The sequence below is a fragment of the Oryctolagus cuniculus genome, chromosome 2 (genome assembly GCF_964237555.1).
Source record: "Oryctolagus cuniculus chromosome 2, mOryCun1.1, whole genome shotgun sequence".
Taxonomy (NCBI): Eukaryota; Metazoa; Chordata; class Mammalia; order Lagomorpha; family Leporidae; genus Oryctolagus; species Oryctolagus cuniculus.
Window position 1 is genome coordinate 74,331,029 of NC_091433.1, and position 26,438 is coordinate 74,357,466.

The following is a 26,438-nucleotide window of genomic DNA, read 5'->3' on the forward strand; positions in this document are numbered from 1 at the left end:
CCTACATACAGTCTTCAAAAAGTTCACAAAAAACATATCATAAAAAACTATGACTTTCATGGAGTTTTGCACCAGTATAAATTCATATTTTAATTCCATTTTCCACAAACTTCTTTAAGTTCCCTAGTAGAGGTATATTAATGCTACATAAAACATAAAATAACAAAAAAGTATAATTTCCAACATACAGTTATGGATATTTCTAATATCTAGTTAGAGATATTTACCTGGCTTTCTTACTTTAGATTAGATACCAGGTATTAGTATTTTGATATAAAAATACAAGGAAGGTTCTTTAAACTTTATAAAATTAAATAGATGTATTTATTGTGACAGAACCAATATTCCAAAATGAGTGTTGTGTGCAATCCCCAAAGTTCCATGCAAAATAATTGAAAGGATTATTGATAATAAGAGTTTCATCTCTTATTTACCAAAAAAAAAAAAAAAAAGTGAAAACTCAATCTCAGAGACTAAATACCTTGGCCTCGTCCATGTGTCTCTGTTTCTTGATTTACACATTTTAATTATTCCTATAAGATCTGTGTCTTGCTTAGAGCCCTGATTATTAAACTGAAGTATCAGTGCCCTTTTTTTTTTTTCAGACACCTTTCTTGAGTGTGATGGTTTGCTTCTTTTCAATTTGTTCAACCAAACTCAAGCTGAAGACTGAGGCTTGCCCCTTCACTGCCACTGTGCTGTGATGAATGGGCTGAAGCTGTGTTCACGGTTGTGGAAACTCTGCTCCCTGTCTCAGGAAGAACTACATTCTTCCACATAGAATAAACATTCACACTGATTCCAACCGATAGAGAATCAGGAACTTCTTTGGTGCAACACCTAAATATACGTGTGCCAACATCAAGCTAGAGCTTGAGATGGTTCACTAGTTAATTGCTTAATGCCTGCAGAATGGGGTTTACATGAAGATTATGTAAAAAAAAAAAAAAAAAAAAAAAAAAAGAGCCAAAAATTCACATACATACACACACCCAGAGGAAAGAAATTTCAATGGTTATTCTCTTAGAATGATGAAATTTTACATTATATTTACATTATTTTTCCTCCTGCTTTTTTCTAGGCTTTTATATTTTCTATAATTGAATTCCTTTTCTAAAATACAATAGAGTATTGCTGTTTAATATTACATAGGAAGAGAAAGGGATATTATGAATTGAGAAGAGCAAGGATGCCATGAACTGATTAAGCCCACATTGGACCTTAGAAAATTAGATCAGATAAATAGAAATAGGGACAAGGATGTCAAAAGAAGAAAAGAAAATGTACAGGATACACTTATTCATGAGATAATCTTTGTATGACCCTTACTTAGAATTCTTCAGGTATTTTGTCTCCCCACCCTATTAAATTTGTAACAAATGTTCTTTTTTAATTTTTTAACTTTTATTTAATAAATATAAATTTCCAAAGTACAACTTTGGAATTATAGTGGCTTTCCCCCCCCATAACCTCCCTCCCACCTGCAACCATCCCATCTCCCACTCCCTCTCCCAACCTATTCCTCATCACAATTCATTTTCAATTATCTTTATATACAGAAGATCAACTTAGTATATACTAAGCAAAGATTTCAACAGACTCTTTAACCAAACATGCTAAATATAGCTGTGCATTGTCTTTGCGATCTACAAATAACCAAACCTCAGCAATTGAGAATGCCTCTTCAAAAACTTTTATTTATTTTATTTGAAAGGCAGAAAGAGAGCTAAGCAGACAGAGAAAAATGCCCCATCCTCAAAAACCCACAATAGCTGGTGCCGGCCTGGACCAAGCAAAGTCCAGGTCTCCCATGTAAGTGGCAGAAATCCAATTACTTGAGCTATCATCTGCAGCTTTCCAGGGTGCTGAGAATACCTGTTTGAAAACATTGCTATCATATTACTTTATGGTACATCCACGTTTGTTTCTTCCTTTTGGAACTAAAAAGAAAGTTAAATGTCCTGTTTAGATGAAGGGAAGAATATTTGTCTTATATACTCCGTGTGAAAAGGGAATGCAGACAGAAGTATTTTTAATTTCTAAGGATATTCAGTATAATCATTCTAAAGATGTGATCACCAGATACCTGTTTTGCTGGACACAAAATCAAATAATTAAATCATTATTCAAACTCAGTTTTCAGAAATCATGTGGTAAATTGTGAAAGCAAGCAAATTTCCTTGCTAACACTTCATCTTATTTTATAGTATCTAAATTGGTCTGGGTATTCTACTTAGCATTTGATTTAAAAATATATCCCTGTATTTATTTTGACCTGGCTGCCTTTCTCTATGACTCTCCCACATCCTCACATGTCTTTTCTCATTGTACTCATTCTTCAAAGAGCCCCCTTTAAATTCTAGTCCCTCAATAATTCCCTTTCAACCTTTGTCATTCATGAAAATTTCCATCTCCCTGACAAACATATGAGTTTCTGGTGAGGTTTACAAACAGACATTTTAGATGTCTCCAATGTTTGAATTGTGTTGCTTTAGAGCCCTCACATATGTGTTGTTAAGTCCACATGCACGTCTCTCCCACATAGCATCTCTGCAGTACAGTAAAATCTTCTCAGTATTTACACAATATGAAATACTTAGAAAAATTTCATTGACAAATGTTGGTAAAAAGACTATGTGTTCTCCATGACTACTTCAAAAATTATAGATTTATTTACATATTTATTTATTTATCTGAAAGAGTGTGACAGAGTGAGGGGCAGAGAAAGAGAGGTCTTCCATCTGCTGGTTCACTCCCCAAACGGCCACAACAGCCGGGTCTGGACCAGACCAAACCCAGGAGCCAGGAATTCCATTGGGGCCTCCCACATTGGTAGCAGGGTCCCAAGCTCTTGGTGCGTTGTCTGCTACCTTCCTAGGAACATGAGCAGGAAGCTGCATCAGAAGTACAGCAGCTGGGACTCACTTTGTTGTAGGACGCCAGATGTGCAGGCAGTGGTGCCACGATGCTGCTCCCTCTTAACACTTTGAAGACCTCTCTTAAAAATACAGCTTTGTGCTCTTCTAGGGCCTTTTTTTCCCCTTAGATTCTGAGAACCTGGAAACTTGTCAGATACACATATACACTTTTAATACATTTTGGGCTGTTTAATTTGGGACTGTGTCCTCTTTATTATTATAAGACACTAGAGTATTCAATAGCAAAGTATTCCTCTGTTTTGGGAAGGCCAGTCTTATTCTATGTTACTGCACAAAAAATAAAAAGCTTTACATTTCTTAACGTAAATGTCTTGACAGGTGACAAATCCATTTTACCTATGCTTTACAACTGTAACCTGTAATTGTAACATTTTTTTAAAGGTCCTCCTGGACCCCCAGGAGAAAAAGGAGATAGAGGTCCAACCGGAGAAAGTGGTCCACCAGGCGTTCCAGGTCCAGTAGGTATGGTAACAGAACTACTTCATCCTATGCTTTGAGTCTAGGAGATGCATATGCGTGTTCTCATGTATGTGGGGCGAGGATGACTTATTTGTTTACTATGTGTATGTGTGTGTGTGTGTGTGCATGCGTGCGTGTAGGCATCATGTATGTTGGGGGAGATGTGAAGCCTAATCAAGTAATATTGTATACTACACCTACTGATAAGCATTGAATCTTGATTGTTGAATCGATTCAATATGTGAGCCATTGTACCAAATGGCATTGTTCTTATCTCTAGGGAGCATCAACTATATTGTGGGTTGCAAATAGTATAGAGCAGACTAAATTTAGGTACCACATGAAAGAGAATTAAAAATCATCTTCAGATTGAATAAGTACAAAAAAGTAAGTCAGGGAAAGTTTGGGTAGTATTTCTTATATAGCACTTGACTGGAATATATATTTAAACTCACAAAATTTGAATATAAATATTGGATAAATTGTACAAGACTTTTTACCATTGCTTCAGAGCCATTCCGTGTATTTTATCTAGAAAAAATGTTTAAAATTATTTTCTTCTGTGATGCAATCTTGAAAGCAATATTTTGAAAGAAGTTATAGAATACACAGAAAAGGATAGAGTCTGTGAACTTTCTTTGCTCTTAAAAATTGAGAAAGATGGCCGGCACTGCGGCTCACTAGGCTAATCCTCCACCTTGCGGCCCTGGCACACCGGGTTCTAGTCCCGGTCGGGGCACCGGATTCTGTCCTGGTTGCCCCTCTTCCAGGCCAGCTCTCTGCTGTGGCCCGGGAGTGCAGTGGAGGATGGCCCAAGTACTTGGGCCCTGCACCCCATGGGAGACCAGGATAAGCACCTGGCTCCTGCCATCAGATCAATGTGGTGCGCCTGCCACAGTACGCTGGCTGCGGCAGCCATTGGAGGGTGAACCAATGGCAAAGGAAGACCTTTCTCTCTGTCTCTCTCTCTCACTGTCCACTCTGCCTGTCAATAAATAAATAAATAATAAATAAATAAATAGATAAATTGAGAAAGACGATAACAGTAACTCGATTGTCATATTACACTGGCTAGAAATCAGATACTCTCTTGCAGTTTGAAAGTAGGGAATGCATTACATAGTCTAATTATAATTAGAATGGTTTGTGCTGCCAAAAATGCCTAAACATATATTACATCTTATTTTTCTGTCTTTTGATTTCATAAAATGTTCTACTTTCCAATCAATGTATTGAGTTACATTAGAAAAAAACAATTTTTGAAAATGAAAAGCATGAATTTGACACCTGCCTGACCTTTACATCATCATGCTTAAAAAGCAATATATGAAACTTTTATCAAGAAGCGTTTTTGAAACTATTTTAAAAGACTCTGATATGCTAGATGGGTTGTTTTTGTGTCTTTGAAAGTACCATCAAGTAAAAATTTCATTCAGAAAAAATCCCTTGTATTTGACTGCACTCAGCAGACCTTAGCGATGGTACATTAATGTTCTAAGCAGGGGAAGTAATCAGTATTATATCAGCTGCCAGAGCTGCTATTGTCAAGGGTCTGTCATCTCCTCCATTATAAACTGCACTTGTCAAAGTTTTATAACTCAACCATAACAGTTCTGTCTGTGCTACAACTTGCTGTACAAAGCTTTATCTTGGGAGCATCTTCTGCAGCTCTTTCTAAACTATGGATGTATGAAGTAGAAAAATGGATCTAAAAGTTTCAGCTTTTGTTAATGCTAGAAAGAGACGCCATTACAAAGGCTCTTTGAGTCTTTTAGTGAGGGTTACTTTGTTACTTTTGCTACTTGCTGATTTACACAAATAGGCACTATCCAATTTTTCATGAAAGGGAGAGAGATGTAGTTGCTGGGGTGATAAATTGACTCTCGGGTTATCAGGTTGCCATTTGTGTTGGTGCATGGCAGCAAAAGTGTTCAAGGCAGAAAGCATCTATCCTAACAGATTCTTCCCTGTTTGACTGCTGCATTGTTTCCCTCTCTGCCAGACTGCCTAATTGCTTCATAGTTGGTACTGACATCAGGAAATAAAGAGTGTATGATAGGTAATCAAAGTAATTGCATGTTGTGGTCAGAGCAAATTCATTGAGTCTTCAAGTATACATCCAGTTGATCACACAAAACTCAACTTGACCAACTCAAACTCACCTAGACTCACAGGATGATATGAATATCTGAGAAAGTTTAGTGATTATCCTTGTGGTCTTCAATCATGAATACATTAAATGTATCACAGTCTTGCTCATGGCCCAGGTTGGGTATTATGTCACATTATGCCTTATCTGAAAACAACATCAGAGGAATTCACTTCAGAGTACCATTTCCTTGCAAGCATGCTGGGGGAGAATGACCTTTCATTCAGGAAATATGTACTGATCATTTTCCACATACCTGGTGTTCTCTACCCTGTGGAGTACTCACGACAAATTCAGAGTCTCTGCCTTCACAGAGCATACAGTATGATAAGTAATTAATACAGTATGATAAGTAATTATAGAAGGGAGGCGTATGTCATGACGAAGGGTTCATCTCATCGCAAGTCCTTTGGGAACATTTAAAGTTATTACCCCATTGCAAAATGCTGCAAAGAAGGATTACCCCCTTGGTTTCTGAAGAAACCATTTTACAGGCCATCTAATCAACTATTTCTGCCCAGGAAGGATTAATAATAAGCTAACTTGACCAGTGAGCATAAGAGGGGCTACCTACACATGATTCTTAGAGAACTGAATGTGCTTCTGGCTGCAAACTTCCATCATCAACCAGTACTATTTACTTTTCTTACATAGCCTGAACTTTGCACCATAGGAATCATGCCTCTGGAGGAATTATCTCCTGACATTACTAATGTTTTATTAATATTTCTAAACATACTTTGTTGTTTTATTATTTGTCAATATGCTTAATTTCTGTTGGAATTAAAGTTTTACACTGGACTTGATAATATTTCTTCACTCTTTCAAATAATCCTTCTTAAACTGAACATTTCTTATATTTTATAATCATTTTATGGATCATTTTATAAATGATCCATAAGAATTTTTTTTACAAATTAATATGTATAAACATTGCCTCCTATAACTTGCAGACTACAGGCAATGTTTTAAAAATTTAACAATAGAAAAACATATATTCTATTTCTTGCAATGTTCCTCTCCAAGGAGTCAATTGAAAATTTGACTAGTTGGATCTTACTTAGCTAATAATGGCATTTAAAGTCAGAAGAAGCACACTGAATATCAGATAAACTATTTCATTTCCTATGAACATAATATTTATTTTATATGCGGTTTTCATAGTCACTATAGAGATAAATGATTAAAAAAAGAAGTGGTGGTTTACAGTTTTCATATATGCATATAAAACCCAGGACTTGTATAGTATAAAATATATGCCTATAAATAAATATATGTAGTATGTATATGTGTATGTGTATTTGCATTGTTTGATTTAGGTCTATCAAAATCCTACCACTTGCAGATTCCTGATTACATAAGCTTTCTGATTAAAACTTCAATATTTATTTTTTTGCATGTACTTAATTTCAACTAGCAATGTTTTTAATTGAATTTCTACAGCATACCAAATACATTAATGTTTGAACTTATTACTTATACATTATCTTTCTGTGACATAGATGGAATTCTAGGAAAGCACTTCTGTTTGAAGATTCACTTATTCCATACTCATTAATGAAATTACATGACTTCATTGTACTCTCAGATATGTATGAAAGATTAATTGGTGCCTGCATTTTCTTCCCCATTAACCATGTAGGTCCTCCAGGTCTTAAGGGTGATCGAGGATCTATTGGCTTTCCGGGAAGTCGAGGATATCCAGGACAATCAGGGAAGACTGGGAGGACAGGTATTGTGTTACTTTGCCTGCTTGTTATTGAGGATACAGAAGAAATACCAAATCATAGACAGGCTTTTAAAATTCTTGGATAAAAAAAATGATAACCAAGTTAGGTATTTGGCCTAGTAGTAAAGATGCCAGTTAATTTGCCCATGTACCATGAGAGTACCTTAGAGTATCTTAGAACAAAGATAGTGGGAAGACTGGCAAAGAAAACCCAAGAAGCAACATGTAAATACCCCTTAAACCACAACTGGTTTTCAAAGCCTGCTCAGTTCCTGTTTTCCCAACACAGACAAGCCTGAAATTCTATGCTGTGAAAAATAAACTGCCCACTATTATTTATTAATGTGTAGCAATCCACATGGTTCTACACTTTAACAGTCACTCTCTTGATGGTTTTTTTTTTTTCTTCACTGCTTGTGCCAATGCCCTAAGCTCAAATTGTAAACTCTGAGCAGCAGTTTTAGAAAGGGGTAGGTTTATTATTGCAAATTGGATTTCAAGGTAGATTATTACCAAAAGAAAAGGATTCTTATCACCAGGGTATTTTACATAGATTTTGTTTTTAACAGTGGTTTAGGTTAGTACAAAAAAATACAGCTTCCACACATATCACCTATCTATATATAGTTCCTCCTATTATTATTATTTTTTTGACAGGCAGAGTGGACAGTGAGAGCGAGAGAGACAGAGAGAAAGGTCTTCCTTTGCCGTTCGTTCACCCTCCAATGGCCACTGTGGCCGGCGCACTGTGGCCGGCGCAGCGCGCTGATCCGAAGGCAGGAGCCAGGTGCTTCTCCTGGTCTCCCATGGGGTGCAGGGCCCAAGCACTTGGGCCATCCTCCACTGTACTCCCTGGCCACAGCAGAGAGCTGGCCTGGAAGAGGGGCAACCGGGACAGAATCCGGGCCCCAACTGGGACTACAACCTGGTGTGCCGGTGCCGCTAGGCGGAAGATTAGGCTACCGAGCCGCGGCGCCGGCCAGTTCCTCCTATTATTAACGTGTTATGGTAGTTTGGCTAATTTGTAGCAATTAATGAAGCAATATTAATATGTTGTTATTATTAGCTTAAGCACTTGATTTACATTAGGGGCTACTCTGTATTCTATGTTTCATAGATTTTGGCAAATATATACTGTTGTATATTCATCACTACAGTTTTGTACAGAATAGTTTCACTGTCCCTAAAGATCACCTTCCTCATCACCAAACTCACTCTCCAACAAATCCCTGATGATCACTCATCCCTTTACTATCTTCATAGCTTTGTCTAGTCGTGAATGTCCGATCGCTGAAATCACAGTGCACAGTCTTCAGAATAGCTTCTTCACTTTGCAACAGTATGTATGTAAGGTTTCTCCTTATCTTTTCATGGCCTGATTGCTCATTTCTTTTTATTACTCAGTAATATCCCTCTCACCTATTGAAAGACATCTTAGATGCTTTCTGGTTTTAATCATTATGGCTGAAGCTGCTGTAAGTCTTTGCGTGCAGTTTCTTGGCATGGGCAAGAAATCACCTAGGGATGTAGTTATTAGATCACATGACAGATCTATGTTTTGCTTTGAAAAAAACTGTTAACCTGTTTTCCAAAGTGATTCTGCCATTTTGCATACTCACCAGCAATGAATGAAAATCACTGTTACTATACATACTCAGATTTATTTGATGTTGCCATATTTGAGATTTTAAAAGTTGTAACAGGTAGACTACATAATTGCTGGCAATATCGGTTTTCATGAGCTGTCAACGCCTACTAGGCTTAGAGAAAAATCAGCAAGCCACACATCCACTAGAAACATGATGATGCAGATGAATTACATTTATGTGATACCAACTCTAAAACAGTCCAGCTTGAATCAGGCCTGTGAGGGCAATAAATATGAGAACTGTTTGTTAATTTGTTTGAAATTGTCTACATCACCCAGGGTTTGCTGAATTGACTGAACAATTTGTGTTCAATAAATGAACATATATAAAACCTTAAATTTGACACAATTTCAAGGTTAGTTATAGATTCCAAGAGAATTCTCAATAATTCTTTCAAGTAAGAAAAATATGTTATATGTACTCTGGGTTTAAAATTAAAATGCTCTGTTAGCTTATAATCTATCTCAAATAGCAATTATCATTTAGTATCCTTTGAAAATAAGGATAAGATTTTGCTTCAAATTCTTTTTGGTCCAATGTATTTGTAGCTTTCTATTATATTAAGCTACAAATTAACAAGAAATCATCACGGGGTCATTGCTTGAGCTTGAGCATTTTTATTCCCAAGTATCAAAGACAAATTGCTGTATGGAAAGACTTTCAAGAATAATGCATGATTTCTTTCTCTTTTCTGATTGTGAGATTGGTGCTGAAATGATGAAATTAAGCTTATTGATCACATTATCTTCTCTGAATTAGAAACAGAATATTGGAAAATATCTTCATAATAATAATAATTTCATTAAATCTTCAAAGTAAAGTTACAGTTGGGGATAAAATACTTTTTAACTCCCTCCTGCCTCAAGTCTTGTGCTACCCATTATATATTATATTTTTAAAATTTGGTAAATTAATCTCAAAGAATATTCTCTATACTATAGTTTCTTTTTTTTTTTTTTACCTTCATAATTTTTTTTTATTTTTTTATTTTTTTTAAACTTTTATTTAATGCATATAATTTTCCAAAGTACGACTTATGGATTACAATGGCTTCCCCCCCATACCGTCCCTCCCACCCACAACCCTCCCCTTTCCCACTCCCTCTCCCCTTCCATTCACATCAAGATTCATTTTCGATTATCTTAATATACAGAAGATCAGCTTAGTATACATTAAGTATGGATTTCAACAGTTTGCTCCCACACAGAAACATAAAGTGAAAAATAATAGATGATTTTTTTTAAATGATGATGAAATCAGAGCAGACCTATTGTCATGTTTAATCCCAGTGAGAGTCAAGTTGGGAATTGATAATTTTTTTTTTTTTTTTACAGAGGATCAGTTTAGTATGCATTAAGTAAGGATTTCAACAGTTTGCACCCCCATAGAAACACAAAGTGAAATATATTGTTTGAGTACTCGTTATAGCATTAAATCTCAATGCACAGCACATTAAGGATAGAGATCCTACATGAGGAGTAAGTGCACAGTGACTCCTGTTGTTGACTTTACAAATTGACACTCCTGTCTATGGCATCAGTAATCTCCCTATGCTCCAGTCATGAGTTTCCAAGGCTATGGAAGCCCTCTGAGTTCTCCGACTCTTATCTTGTTTAGACAAGGTCATAGTCAAAGTGGAGGTTCTCTCCTCCCTTCAGAGAAAGGTACCTCCTTCTTTGATGACCTGTTCTTTCCACTGGGATCTCACTCGCAGAGATCTTTTGCCAGAGTGTCTTGGCTTTCCATGCCTGAAATACTCTCATGAGCTCTTCAGCCAGCTCCGAATGCCTTTAGGGCTGATTCTGAGGCCAGAGTGCTATTTAGGACATCTGCCATTCTATGAGTCTGCTGAGTATCTCACTTCCCATGTTGGATCACTCTCCCCTTTATTTACTCCATCAGTTAGCGTTAGCAGGTACTAGACTTGTCTATGTGCTCCCTTTGACTCCCAGTCCCTTCACCATGACCAACTGTGAACTGAAACTGATCACCTGGAACAGTGAGATGGCATTGGTACATGCCACCTCGATGGGATTGAATTGGAATCCCCTGGTATGCTTCCAACTCCACCACTTGGGGCAAGTCAGCCTGAGCATGTCCCAAATTATACATCTCTTCCCTCTCCCATTCCCACCACCATGTTCAACAGGGATCACATTTCAGTTAATTTTCAACACTTAAGAATAACTGTGCATCAATTACAGATCTAAACCAGTCATATTAAGTAGAACAGATAAAAAAACTACTAAGAGGGATAATGTATTAAGTTGTTCATTAACAGTCAGGGCTATACTGATCAAGCCACCATTTCCCATAGTGTCCACCTCACTCCAACAGGTTTCCCTCTTGGTGTTCAGTCAGTCGTCACTGATCAGGGAGAACATATGGTATTTGTCCCTTTGGGACTGGCTTATTTCACTCAGCATGATGTGTTCCAGATTCCTCCATTTTGTTGCAAATGACTGGATTTCGTTGTTTCTTACTGCGGTATAGTATTCTAAAGAGTACATATCCCATAATTTCTTTATCCAGTCTATCGTTGATGGGCATTTAGGTTGGTTCCAGGTCTTAGCTATTGTGAATTGAGCTGCAATAAACATTAGGGTGCAGACCTCTTTTTTATTTGCCAATTTAAATTCCTTTGGGTAAATTCCAAGGAGTGGGATGGCTGGGTCGAACGGTAGGGTTATATTCAGGTTTCTGAGGAATCTCCAGACTGACTTCCATAGTGGCTTGACCAGTTTGCATTCCCCCCAACAGTGGGTTAGTGTCCCTTTTTCCCCACATCCTCGCCAGCATCTGTTGTTGGTAGATTTCTGCATGTGAGCCATTCTAACCGGGGTGAGGTGAAACCTCATTGTGGTTTTGATTTGCATTTCCCTGATTGCTAATGACCTTGAACATTTTTTCATGTGCCTGTTGGCCATTTGGATTTCCTCTTTTGAAAAATGTCTATTGAGGTCCTTGGCCCATCTCTTAAGTGGGTTGTTGGTTTTGTTTTTGTGGAGTTTCTTGATCTCTTTGTAGATTCTGGTTATTAACCCTTTATCTGTTGCATAGTTTGCAAATATTTTTTCCCATTCTGTCGGTTGTCTCTTCACTCTCCTGACTGTTTCTTTTGCAGTACAGAAACTTCTCAATTTGATGCAATCCCAATAGTTGATTTTGGCTTTGACTGCCTGTGCCTCCCGGGTCTTTTCCAGAAATTCTTTGCCTGTGCCAATATCTTGAAGGGTTTCTCCAATGTTCTCTAGTAACTTGATTGTGTCAGGTTGTAGATTTAGGTCTTTAATCCATGTTGAGTGGATTTTTGTGTAAGGTGTAAGGTAGGGGTCTTGCTTCATGATTCTGCACGTGGAAATCCAATTTTCCCAGCACCATTTATTGAATAGACTGTCCTTGCTCCAGGAATTAGTTTTAGATCCTTGATCAAATATAAGTTGGCTGTAGATGTTTGGATTGATTTCTGGTGTTTCAATTCTGTTCCATTGGTCTATCAATCTGTTTCTGTACTAGTACCATGCTGTTTTAATTACAACTGCCCTGTAGTATGTCCTGAAATCTGGTATTGTGATGCCTCCGGCTTTGTTTTTGTTGTACAAGATTGCTTTAGCTATTCGAGGTCTCTTGTGCCTCCATATAAATTTCAGCACCATTTTTTCCAGATCTGAGAAGAAGGTCTTCGGTATCTTGATTGGTATTGCATTGAATCTGTAAATTGCTTTTGGGAGAATGGACATTTTGATGATATTGATTCTTCCAATCCATGAGCATGGAAGATTTTTCCATTTCTTGGTATCCTCTTCTATTTCTTTCTTTAAGGTTTTGTAATTTTCATCGTAGAGATCTTTAACGTCTTTGGTTAAGTTTATTCCAAGGTATTTGATTGTTTTTGTAGCTATTGTGAATGGGATTGATCTTAGAAGTTCTTCCTCAGCCATGGCATTGTCTGTGTATACAAAGGCTGTTGATTTTTGTGCATTGATTTTATACCCTGCTACTTTGCCAAACTGTTCTATGAGTTCCAATAGTCTCTTAGTGGAGTTCTTTGGGTCCCCTAAATACAGAATCATGTCATCTGCAAAGAGGGATAGTTTGAGTTCTTCCTTCCCAATTTGTATCCCTTTAATTTCTTTTTCTTGCCTAATAGCTCTGGCTAGAACCTCCAGAACTATATTGAATAGCAGTGGTGAGAGTGGGCATCCCTGTCTGGTTCCAGATCTCAGTGGAAATGCTTCCAACTTTTCCCCATTCAATAGGATGTTGGCTGTGGGTTTTTCATAGATTGCTTTGATTGTGTTGAGGAATGTTCCTTCCAAACCCAGTTTGCTTAGAGTTTTCATCATGAACGGGTGTTGAATTTTATCAAATGCTTTCTCGGCATCTATTGAGATAATCATATGGTTTTTCTTCTGCAGTCTGTTAATGTGGTGTATCACATTGATTGTCTTGCGCACATTAAACTATCCCTGCATACCAGGGATAAATCCCACTTGGTCTGGGTGGATGATCTTTCTGATGTGTTGTTGCATTCTATTGGCGAGAATTTTATTGAGGATTTTTGCATCTATGTTCATCAGGGATATTGGTCTGTAATTCTCTTTCAATGCTGCATCTTTTTCCGGCTTAGGAATTAAGGTGATGCTGGCTTCCTAGAAAGAATTTGGGAGGACTCCCTCTTCTTCGATTGTTCTGAATAGTTTGAGAAGAATTGGAGTTAGTTCTTCTTTAAACGTCTGGTAGAATTCAGCAGTGAATCCATCTGGTCCTGGGCTTTTCTTTGTTGGGAGGGCCTTTATTACTGTTTCAATTTCTGTCTCAGTTATGGGTCTGTTTAGGTTTTCGATGTCTTCCTGGTTCAATTTAGGCAGGTTGCATGTGTCCAGGAATCTATCCATTTCTGATAGGTTTCCCTGTTTGCTGGCATACAAGTCCTTGTAGTAATTTCTGATGATTCTTTTTATTTCTGTGGTGTCTGTTGTTACATTTCCTTTTTCATCTCTGATTTTATTGATTTGGGTCTTTTCTCTTCTTCTTTTAGTTAGTTGGGCCAATGGGGTGTCAATTTTGTTTATTTTTTCAAAAAACCAGCTCTTCGTTTGGCTGATTTTTTGTAATGTTTTTCTTGATTCAATCCTGTTGATTTCTTCTCTGATTTTAATTATTTCTCTTCTCCTACTAGATTTGGGTCTGATTTGCTGTAGGTTTTCTAGATCCTTGAGGTGAATAACAAACGCAAAAACCGAGGTAATAAAAACAAGGAAGTCACCATGACGCCCTCAAATGAAAAAGACACCCCAATTCAAGATTATGAAGATGATGACATAGAAGAAATGCAAGAAGCAGATCTCAAAAAATTGATAAGAACATTAAGAAGTTCTCAAAAACAAATTCTGGAACTACACAAATCCTTAATGGACAAGATAGAAAATCTCTCTCGTGAAAATGAAATATTAAGGAGGAATCAAAATGAAACGAAACAACTAGTACAACAGGAAACTGTGATAGTGACTGAAGTGAAGAATTCAATAGATCAAATGAAAAACACAATAGAGAGCCTTAAAAACAGAATGGGTGAAGCAGAAGAGAGAATATCGGACTTAGAAGACAGAGAACAGGAAAGGATACAGTCAGACCAAAGAAAAGAAGAGGAAATTAGAAATCTGAAACATATTGTCGGGAATCTTCAGGATACTATTAAAAAACCCAACATTCGGGTTCTAGGAGTTCCTGAAGGCATGGAGAGGGAGAAAGGATTAGAAGGCCTTTTTTAGTGAGATATTAGCAGAAAATTTCCCAGGTTTGGAGAAGGACAGAGAAATCCTAGTACAGGAAGCCCACAGAACCCCTAATAAACACGACCAAAAGAGATCCTCACCACGACACGTTGTAATTAAACTCTCCACAGTGAAACATAAAGAAAAGATCCTAAAATGTGCAAGAGAGAAACGTCAGATTACTCTCAGAGGATCTCCAATCAGACTCACAGCTGACTTCTCATCAGAAACTCTAAAAGCTAGGAGGGAATGGCGAGATATAGCCCAGGTACTAAGAGAGAACAACTGCCAGCCCAGAATATTATATCCTGCAAAGCTATCATTTGTGAATGAAGGTGAAATAAAGACTTTTCATTGCAAACAGAAATTGAAAGAATTTGTTGCCACTCGTCCAGCCCTGCAAAGGATGCTTAAAGATGTGTTACACACAGAAACACAGAAACACGGTCATCAATATGAAAGAAGGTAAAGGAAGGAAACCAAGGAAGGAAACCTCACAGCAAAAGATCACAGGGAATTCAAAGCATATATTAGAACTTATCTTTGGTAAATGGCAGGGCAAAGTTACCACTTATCATTAGTCACTTTGAACGTGAATGGCCTGAACTGTCCAGTTGAAAGACACCGATTGGCTGATTGGGTTAAGGAACAAAACCCATCTATTTGCTGCTTACAAGAAACACATCTTTCCAACAAAGATCCATACAGACTGAAAGTGAAAGGCTGGAAAAAGATATACCATGCCAACAGAAATGAAAAAAGAGCGGGCGTAGCCATCTTAATATCGGACAACATAAACTTTACCACAACAACTGTTAAGAGAGACAAAGAGGGACACTATATCATGATTAAGGGATCAATTCAACAGGAAGATATAACAATTATCAATGTATATGCACCTAACTACAGGGCACCAGTTTATCTAAAAGATTTATTAACGGACTTAAAGGGAGACTTAGACCCCAATACAGTAGTACTGGGGGACTTCAATACTCCACTCTCAGAAATAGACAGATCATCCGGTCAGAAGATCAACAAGGATACAGTAGACTTAAACGACACTATAGCCCAAATGGATCTAACAGATATATACAGAACTTTTCATCCTACAGCTAAAGATTTTACATTCTTCTCAGCAGTACATGGAAGCCTCTCTAGGATTGACCACATACTAGGCCATAAAGCAAGTCTCAGCAAATTCAAAAGAATTAGAATCATACCATGCAGCTTCTCAGACCATAAAGGAATGAAGTTGGAAATTAGTAACTCAGGAATCCCTAGAGCATACGCAAACACATGGAGATTGAACAACATGCTCCTGAATGAACAATGGGTCATAGAAGAAATCAAAAGAGAAATCAAAAACTTTCTGGAAGTAAATGAGGATAACAGCACAACATACCAAAACTTATGGGACACAGCAAAAGCAGTGTTAAGAGGAAAGTTTATATCAATAGGTGCCTACATCAAGAAATTGGAAAGACACCAAATAGATGAGCTTTCAATTCACCTCAAGGATCTATACTATAGTTTCAATTATATGTAATTGCTTTAAAATTTACTTATATGGGTGAAATGGTCATTTTTCCATTCAATTTTTGTTTATAGCCATTGTCTATATTCCCACTAAACTAGGGTGTTTTTGCTTTTTACTTGTTAAATTTCTTATTTGGTGACATATTAAACCTTTGTACTGAAATGCAAATTTAAAATCATGTTATCTGAAAAATTAAAAAAAAAAAGGGAGAAAGAAAGAGGTTAGGAGGGGAAGCAGTGGAGGGAGGGAGGGAGGAAGGAAGGAGTATCATTGTGTTCTTGGAATTGTATCTACAAATCTCAATGAATCTGTTAAAAACTAATTAAAATTAAAATTATAAAAGCATATGAGGATGAAAGTTCAATACAAAACACAGATGAAGACTATGTAAATTAGAGAAACAAAAAGTTAATAAATAAATATTATTAACATTTTAAAATAAAATTTAAAATAATTGTTCCATAAAAGGTGAAAAATTATTTCTGTATCACTCATTGAGAATAAAATCTCAGAGAGTGGGTTCCAGCTAAGCTTTGGGATATGAGTAATAGAAGTGTTCTTAGGGAGAGCTGCCATCTCTTATGGATCAGGTGCTTTATAAACATTCTTGGTAATTTTCAAGGCAACATTGAAAAGAAAGTCTTATATTTTCATTTTATAGAAGAATAAATTCAGCTTAGAAAGGCTTAAAGGCTTTTGAATACACAAACTTAGTGACTGGCAGAGAGAAATAAGACAAGGGTTTTGAAAATTATTACTGCAAAGTCTGTGTTTTTAAAAATTTATCTATTTGAAAGGCAAATCAACAGAGGGAGGGACAGAAGGAGGTGGGGAATGGGGCAGTGAAGAGATTTTCCATCCTCTTGTTTATTCCTCCAGATGATCTCAACAGCCAGGTATGGGCCAGGCTGAAGTCCAGAGCCAAGAATTTCATCTTAGTGTCTTTCATAAAGTGGCATGGGCCCAAGTGCTTTCTAAGATACATTAGCAGAGAGCTAGATTGGAAGCAGAACAGCCAAGACTTGGACCCACTCTAATGCTAGTAGCACAGGCATTTTACCCTCCTACACCTCAATGTGCATCCCAAGGTATATAATTTTTAAATTAAATCCTTTTAGCTGTTGGGTGAAATCCAGACACAAGACTTTCTGTCTTCCCCTAAGACTGAGGTCATGATAATCTTAGCTCTCCCAGAATTTCACCCACAGCCAACCTTTGGGAGTTCTGCCCTGAAGAAATAGAAAATGAGCTCAGTAAATTGACATGGGAATAGAAAAAGAAAGGTTAGAATGAGGTGAGAGAAACTGGGGCATGGGAGGAAGACACAATGAATGAAGCGAGGAAAAGAAGGATGAGTATCACAAAGCAGACTGCTTCTATTTCAACTTTGGCTGTTTCAGGAAAATAGGACAGTGCCTACCTTATGAATAACTTGGAGACAGCACAATCCTACATTCATACTATTAATGCCAACATCATAATATTTCAATATCTGTAGGTTGTTTCACATTGGCATTTTTAGATTTGTGTCCATTGAAAGCAAGCATTGTGAATTCCTCTGATTAAAAACAATTTTTGGTGCTTTTTTTTTCCCTCAAGGATATCCTGGACCAAAAGGCCAAAAGGGAGAAAAAGGCAGTGGAAGCATCCTGAGTAAGTTTACAGTTTCTCGTCTTCTGTGTGTATTTTTGTGTGAATTAATAAGATTGTGAGGTTAGTGATGTGGGCTTGAGACAAATGTTGTATTCCAGCACAAATCCACAAAATTCTGTGGCTATCAGCCACAGTTCTCTATGAGCATACTAACTGGAGTAAAACAGATTAAATTACACAATTCTTTCAAGCATTTGTATTTTGTTTTTGTGATGAAGGCTATTTTCTAAAAATTCCACAGAGAAAATTGTTCAGTTTTCAAGTCAGTTTCTATCCATTGAAGGAAAATCATGCTTATGAATAAAACAATTACAGCCTCCTTACCTACTAACTGAGCTAACTGGAATCTTCTAGATAGGAATTTAGACAACCCAAGAACTCTGAGAGATTATCCTCAAACACGTAACATTTTTGGTTTTGTTTCACTAAAGCCTTAAAAGTGATATTCTTTGTCCTAAGCTTTCAAACCTACAACAGAATAGATTTTACAATGGGAATCCTTGTCAATAGAATGTTGACTTCATGTTGGAATCTGTAAATTGTATCCTAACAAATAGAGGATGAGGTGTCTTCCAGCTGCCCTTCTGTAAGTCATTTGTATACATACATCTGTAAGTTGTATGTCTCAACCAAATCTGTACTCACAGGATGAAGGGTTAGGAAGTGCAATGAAGACTCCCCACTGGGAGTCAAAGTGTTCCTCCCCCCATTCCCATTAGCAGCCCCATGTTTTGTGTGCCTGTTTTGTGGAGTAGTTGATACAATCAAAGCAATCATAATTTTTATTCATTCAGGAATCTGTTTTAGATGAATTATGACTTGTCTTTTGATGTACCAAAATCTCACAGGTTTCAGTTATAATCATTGATCTAAAAACACAAGGCATTGATTTCTATGCCTTAGCGAATAGTATGGATGGACACTACAGGTAGACAAGTTGGGATACCTGGTATGACTACCAGTGTGGCGGGAGTGTAACGTGACCATGGAGCTTTCAGTGTTGGATGGAAGAGTGTTGTGGATTCTCTGAGTACTTTATTTAATGACTGTTTCTGTTATTATTAATATTGCGATAACTGGAATGGTCTGTCATCTCACTTCTCCTTTGTGTCCATTTGTCCATTAATGTATTCACTTCTGGCTGGTGTTGCTTTTTTGCTCCACTTGCTCCCATTTCTGGGTCTACTCCCTTTGTTTCAGTTGAACTCCTCTTGGAACTCTTCCTTCTTTCTATGCTTATCTTTATCTCTAGCTTTATTTTACCTTTTGTTCTTCCTTATCTCCTTTTCCTAAGGCTTCTAAACATTGATTCTAGTCTCAAGTTGGGCAGATAAGGTGGGATCTTCTTCTTTTGTAGTTTGTAAACTGAGCACCAATACTGTCTTCTGCTACCTTAGGCTGTCAAAAGGTTTCAATATCTTGTTCAGATAAAGTTAAAAGGGTTTTTAGTTATTGATATTTTCATAGTTTTAAAAATTTATATGTCTGTTTCCTTTGAGAAAGCACTAGTAGAAGTTTTTCTGTGTGTAAATGTATACAACCTCTGGATTCTTCTCCATGCCTTCTGCTTGGAGAGTATATAACAACCCCATACTGTGTCAGAGACAGAGAGAGGGCGGGAGAGAAAGAGAGAGAGCAAGTTCTATACATACACATCTTGTATAGGATTACTTTTTATTCACTTAATTAAATGTGCTTGCCATCTGTCACTATCATTACTTATGACTCTACCTCTTTTCTTTCAGTGAGTACACATTATCCCAATATGGAAGGGAACTTCAAAAAGTTTGTAGAAAAATGGAAGTAAAAATAAGTTTATTTTGGTGCAAAAATTTTTGAAATTTACACATAAACTATATGTATAAATTTATACATATATTTTTATTACACATTTTGAAGGCTCTGCTATGCATGGATTTTAAAATTCTTTGAATTATACTATTTTTTCATTCTAATTTCCGTGGTCTTTTCAAAGTATCTTCATACAACTGTACCAAAATTACCATAATACATTCAATGCCCTAGTCTTGAACACTTAATTTTTGTTTGCTTTGTTTTGGCTTTAATAACTAATATTACTTTCAACATCCTCATATATGATCTTGTGGAAATAATTTTAATAGTGAATATTCTGGAATAAATGATTTTTAGGTTGTATGTGTCTTACAATTCAATGAATTCTTGCAAATGGCTCAGAAAGTTGTACCAAGTTATACTGTAGGAAAGTGCCAGATTCCCCACATCTTTAATTCTGATACATGAACATTTATATTGAATTATTTCAGTATACTTTAAAATTATTTTTCAGGCATGATTTAAATACAATAAAATAATCATTGATTTCCTCTTTTATGTGTGTGTCAGGACCAGTACAACTAACTCCCTGATCGAATTAGGGCAGGGCCCTTTTAAGATCAGATGGCTTGGGCAGGACACCTGCTACATCTCATTAAAAGACCTTTCAACTCTGGACGAGTCATCAGCACAACTGACTTCCAAGATACCTTTGTGACTCCAGACGACCTTGATTCCTGTGTCCAGCCTGCTTCCACATGGCTTCCTCTCCCCGCCTTGGTACTGTTTGGGTCTCTGCTGCCATGTTCACACCACTTTCCACTGTAGTACTGCACCCTCATCCCTGCCCTCTAGCCTGGGTGTCTCCCAAGAACTGACTGACATGCTGTGCCAACCAGCCCTGTGATGCCATGCCAGGAGCTCTCCAATGCCACTCACCTACACTTTTGCTGAACTTATTTTAATCCATTGGGTTCTGGTAGAAATCTCATGTGTTTTGATTGTATGGGGATTCTTTACATGTGAAACATTTTTCTCAACCAAGTATAAGGAAGACATAAACTAAAATTCATCCACTAAATCATTCATTCACTCATTCATTTAGCATATGTTCATTGCATACTTCCTGGAGCTGAACATAGTAGCTAATATGACAGATGTTTCCTCTGGCCTGAGCAGAGTCCCTGAGAGACATAGATAAATAAATAGGCAACTATGACACATCATAGTTCACACTGGAGAAAAATCAAAGCTATAGTGTACTTAGAGAGGATAATGACTTTTTATTCCTTACAATGTTTTTAAAAATTTGATTTTGATTTGCTTATTTACCTTCCTGTCTTGATAGTCCCCAAATTAAGCATGTGTTCTTTTTCAATTTGAAAGTGAGGTACAGTGGATTTTGGGCAATTAATTCAACATATTTGAACCAAAAACAAAATTCCTTTCCTTATATTACTTCGCCATTTCCCACAAAATATTTTGATCAGGAAAAAGTAATGCTGATAGTTTTTTGTTCTAAATACACACTCTGTATTTTGTGGTTTAAGTGACCAGTGTAGACCCTGCAGGAAAAGAAAAACTTCATTAGAGCTGAAAATATTTTGTGTAGGTAAAGAAAGGGATGGAAATGAGGCAGGATAAAAGGCAGGAAAAGCTAGGCAAAAAAAAAAAAAATGGAATAGGAAAAATGTAGGATTACTTGTCATCTTTTCAGTGTCTCTGGGTTGATGATCAGACTCCATTTTCACAACTACTCTTTCCATCACAGAGCCTCGGGCTCACAGCATCAAGATTCTAGTAGAAATGTAAGCAGTGTGCCCAAGTGTATCTCACCATTTCCATTACCTTTCTTGCAAAAGGGACCTCGTAACACCTACCTCACAGGGTTGTTGTGAGGATCAATTAAGACGTGTATGTCAAGATGCCCTGTAATGTCATAAAATGCTTTCAAGACACACAGTACAATTCACAGGAGTTTCTCTGAACTGCAACTACTATTTCTCACTTGTGTAATACAGATATTTTAAATCTGTAATCAAAATAGAAGTGAAAGGAAAATGAAAATGCAAGAAGCCAAATAAACATCATGGATGAAGAGAGAGATGCTAGAGAATAAGATAAGACTTTATATTGGAGAGAGCAATGCAAGTGTGACCAGATCACAAATCAATGAGTTTGTCTGAGCCAAGCAGAAGAGCATTAGTTATAAATAAAAGGAGCGACTAAACAGAGTGCACACCAGAGGCCAGAAGCTGTCAACAAAGGTCAGAACAAAATGTCAGGCTAATAAAACAAGAGTGCAAACTCTGAAGGACAAAGCATGAGCCCAAGATGCTGTTGATGAGCAAGTTCCAAGAAGGGTTGAAACAAATTGGCGTTGTCAGTGGTACTCTCTGAGTCTCTGCCTGCATGACATCAAAATCTGCAAGGAAAAATAAAGAGGAGATAGCAGGGAATCTGCCAGCCAGCCAGAGAGTCCTCAATATTGGCAAACTAGCAACAAGGAATAGCAATTTAATGTAAACATCTAGAGATAAGTGGAGAATTTATCCCTGGTTAAATTTGGTGTGACTTCCTGTTTCACTCTTCTGGAGGCAGGTAGAGTATGGCAGATTCTCAAGGCAGCAGTCCTTGGTCCACACTGGAAATCCCATGTGGAAATCCCAAGGATTCAGTTCACAAGTCATTTTATATCCCAGACTAAATATGGATTGTCAAGTGTATAATACTAGCTCAAATTTCCCAAATTAGTGGAGACAGGCTTTGCTTCTCTCTTTAGACAAAAATAGATGCTGAGTGCCCAGTTCAAATGTACAAAGTATACCAATTTTAATACCATAAAATGCAAAGATGTGTGCACCAAACTTTAATGGTTGTTAATGCGTTGTCTGCTGTGTTCTTGCCTGAACTAGGAAGGTAAGCATTTCACTATGCAGAAAAATTCCTGCCATACAATTAAACACTTTGTGAGGCTTGTGCTGAATATTCCAGTTACTCCTACGTGTGGTTTGTTAGTATGTTTTACTGTGTTTTTCTTATGTCCAATCAAAGTATGACTGGGATGCATGTTTTGAGTTTTTGAAATGCATACAATGATAAGAAAAATTCATTTGTCTTTGATTTGACTTCTGCTGAAGATGCAGTTCAGTCATGAATGATTTCTGATTATTCTCAAAGCATTCTCTTGATCAAGGTAAAACCTCTGATAACTATACAGTTGACAATCAGTAAAAGGTACATTTGATACATTATCATATCTTATCCTCAGAAGAGCCCTTGGGATAATTACTGGTTTTATCCCTATTTGATGGATGAAAAATTGAAGGATATTGTCAAAAATGAGAGAGTAAAAACTCAAAGCAGTCCCTGTGATTCCAATCAATATTCCTTCACCAGTTGTGGATTTTTATAAATAACATACATTTGTGCTATGGATAGAGTGTGTGTGTGTGAGAGAGAGAGAGAGAGAAAAGAAAAATAAAGTGGTAATTAGTAGGTTGGTTTTCTAGAAGACGCCTAATAAATTGAAAATACTAAGGTGATAAAAATTCTTGTAGTAGGTCAAGTTCCAAAACAGTGTTCTTTGTTAGTTTTAATTTGTTGATGTTTCTACCTTCAGTACACCAGCTGTTGCCTTCAGTCTTTTCCCCAAGTATATTATTCATAAATGTAGTCTGCCTATAATACCTTCAGTACCTCTATTATCATTAATGAGAGTCACTTATGTCCCCTGGGGAAGAGATTCCTATTAGCGTTCTGTCTTTACTACGCTAGCTGGCTCAGTGTTAACATTTTCCAATATCATTTGCCTGCTTTGAAATCTCCCTGCTTTTACCATGGCTCCTTTTTGACTCTACCATATAGCTTTTTAGTAGCACCAGCTGTGAGTGAACAGAGCAGAGTGTGCCTGAGCAGTGATGGCTCTACATAAATGCTGACTCTTGATAGTGTGGTGGTTAAAGCTGTCTATGATTTCACAAATTGATACTAAAAATACCCAGTGTTTCATTAACACCTTAGATGCATTCCTTAATATGTCTTATAAATTGAAATAGAGATTTAAATTGGTAATGGATCCAGGGGTTAGCACTTGTCCTGTTAAGTGCCTATCCCAGCTGACTCTCACAGCTCAAGTCTCCCCAGAAGCAATTAGAAGGAAAAAAAAAAATCAATACAGTTTCAGCCAGGTCTTTTGCACTAGCCAAAAATGCAGTTCATCCAGTATGTGCAGGAATGCAGATGTAGACAGATCCAACATGCAGCTTCCTATTCCTCTACAAGCTCTGAAGACCAAATGTCTTTCTGACTTTCTGGCTTCCTATTCTACAGTAAGAAATTGCACCTTAACAGTAACACAGGATCATTTATTTAGCTCACATTAAAGCACTTCCCAGGTATTGGATCACAAATTCGACCCACTCAGCTTGGCAGCTTTGGGAATGTATTGCCCTTAAAGAGAGAATTGCATCTTCAATTTCCCTAGAACAGTGTGGATAACTTGCTTGTATGTGACAATTCCAAGGAATCTGTCCTGCACCCTGTCCTGGCACCTGTTACGGCTGCACCTGCAGACGCCTGACCCTTTGTTGAGTGCCGCCATTATTCCCATTTCTGGCCTCCCTTAAATGCTTCCTCACATTCTGCTTGATCCATGCCACAGTGGAGTACCTGGGCCCCAGCTATTTTGAGGAGCTATTAAAAGGAATGACAGTATGCCTTCTTTTTGAAAAATGGCCCTATTTCATAATGATAGTTTGTGTAATTCTGCATTTCCATTTCCTAGAAATGTGAAAAGGCTGGTAACCTCCCCTAACTGAATATGAATATTCAGTTTCTGTGTACAGCATTTTCACACAAAAAAAATTCCACGTGGCTTACAGCATTCTTCATTGGTCCCCTTTAAGGTGATTATCTGTGGGCAATCTCCTGTCAAAATCTTTGCAGCACAGGACGGGGAACGTTTCAGAATGAGTTCAGATTTATTTGTTTTTCTATAAGTTCATTTTTTTAAAAAAGGCTTTATTTATTTATTTATTTGAAAGGCAGGGTTACACAGAGAGAGAGGAGAGGCAGAGAGAGAGAGAGAGAGAGAGAGAGAGAGAGAGAGAGAGAGGCCTTCCATCTGCTGGTTCACTCCCCATTTGGCTGCAATGGCTGGAGCTGCACCAATTCAAAGCCAGGAACCAGGAGCTTGTTCCAGGTCTCCCACGTGAGTGCAGGGGCCCAAGGACTTGGGCCATCTGCTGCTGCTTTCCCAGGCCACAGCAGAGAGCTGGATGGGAAGTGGGGCCGCCAGAACTCAAACCAGCGCCCATAGGGGATGCTGGCACTGCAGGCAGCGGCTTTACCCACTAAGCCACAATGCCAGCCCCTAAGTTTGTTCTTAAATATGGCCTAAATCATACCATAAATGTAGGGATTTTTTTTGTTTTTACAGTTACAAGAAACATTTCAGCTTCATTTCTTACCAGTATGTCTTTTACATTATGGTGTTTCATGATTTAATACAAGTCACCAGGGTAATGCTGTTCAAGTAGGCAATAATTAACAAGATTAACAGCTAACAGAATGACCTAGGCAACCATTCTAATTCTTTGTCAGAAGATCACCATTGACCTTGGTGTACAAGCTTCATTTGAAAAGCTCACAGAAAAATGGAATTTAAAGATATGTTTGGGTGGTTAATATGCTACTTGGCATGCTTGCATTCCATATCAAAGTACCTGGGTTTGAGTCCTCCCTCTGCTTCCAATTCCAGCATCCTACTAATTTGTTCACTCTAAGGAAACAGGTGAAGGGAAATATTTCAGTCCCTGCCACCCAGGAGACGTGATATGAATTCTTGGCTCCTAGTTTAGTCCTGGCCTGGCCCTAGCTGTGTTGGTTCATCTGGGCAGTGAACCAGCAGATGGAATATCCCTCTCTGTCTCTCTCTATAACTGCCTTTCAAAGAAATAAAAGTAAAAAAAATAAATAAAAAGGTAAATTGATTGAAATTCATGTATAAATTTTCCCATAATACTCATTTTCCATGAACTCTGAGATTTCTTGCACAAATGGATTCCAAAAGTTTTTGGTACCAAAATAATTTTTGATTCCATTTTCCACAAACTTTGTAAAGTACTCTCATGTTTGTAAGAACTTTTTTATAGGAATGTAATAGAAAATTACTTACTAATAGGACGAAATGCTTTACATAATTCAGAACTGAAGTAGACGAGTTTTGTTTCAGGCATGGCAGGATCCAGGAGTTCAAACTAAACATGTGACTCAGCCTTGGTTTCTCTCCATTTCTTCCTTTATTTCTCTTTATATATGTTATAATCATTGTCATGTAGGCCCTCAGTATGCTGCATTATCTGAGAGAGGGTCATTTTTTCTCCTCCAAAAGAACTCTTTTTTGTTGTTGTTGTTCTAATTGGATCTTGGGGTTTCCTCTTGCTAACTACCATGTTTAGAGAAGGGTGTACACACTGCCCAAACAGATGAGATGAGCACAGAATGGTGGGTAAAACAAGAGTGTCTCATAATTCAAGGTACAGGGTGCTGAAAGCGTAAACCAGCCTTTCTGCATTTTTCTGAGACACTTAGAAATATTCTTGCCAGTTGCTTGTTGGGCAGCAGTGTATTAGTATCACATCAGTCCTCCTATAATGGAAAGATTTGCATCTCTCTAAGTGACCATACTATAGCATTGTTCTAGAAGTTGCTTTCGTGATCTGGAGAACAATGGAATAACCTCTGATGTT

At 37.4% G+C, this 26,438-nt stretch overlaps 1 protein-coding gene across 1 annotated transcript in view; it reads left to right on the plus strand.

The window, feature by feature from the left end:
• Positions 1 to 26,438, plus strand: part of MSR1 (macrophage scavenger receptor 1) — a gene marked incomplete at its 3' end in the record, with an annotated part of 84,944 nt that overhangs the window by 37,492 nt on the left and 21,014 nt on the right. Inside the window, 3 exon segments of the mRNA NM_001082248.1 lie at positions 3,321 to 3,401; positions 7,190 to 7,279; positions 17,839 to 17,892. Of these exon segments, the coding sequence (NP_001075717.1) occupies positions 3,321 to 3,401; positions 7,190 to 7,279; positions 17,839 to 17,892 (225 nt within the window).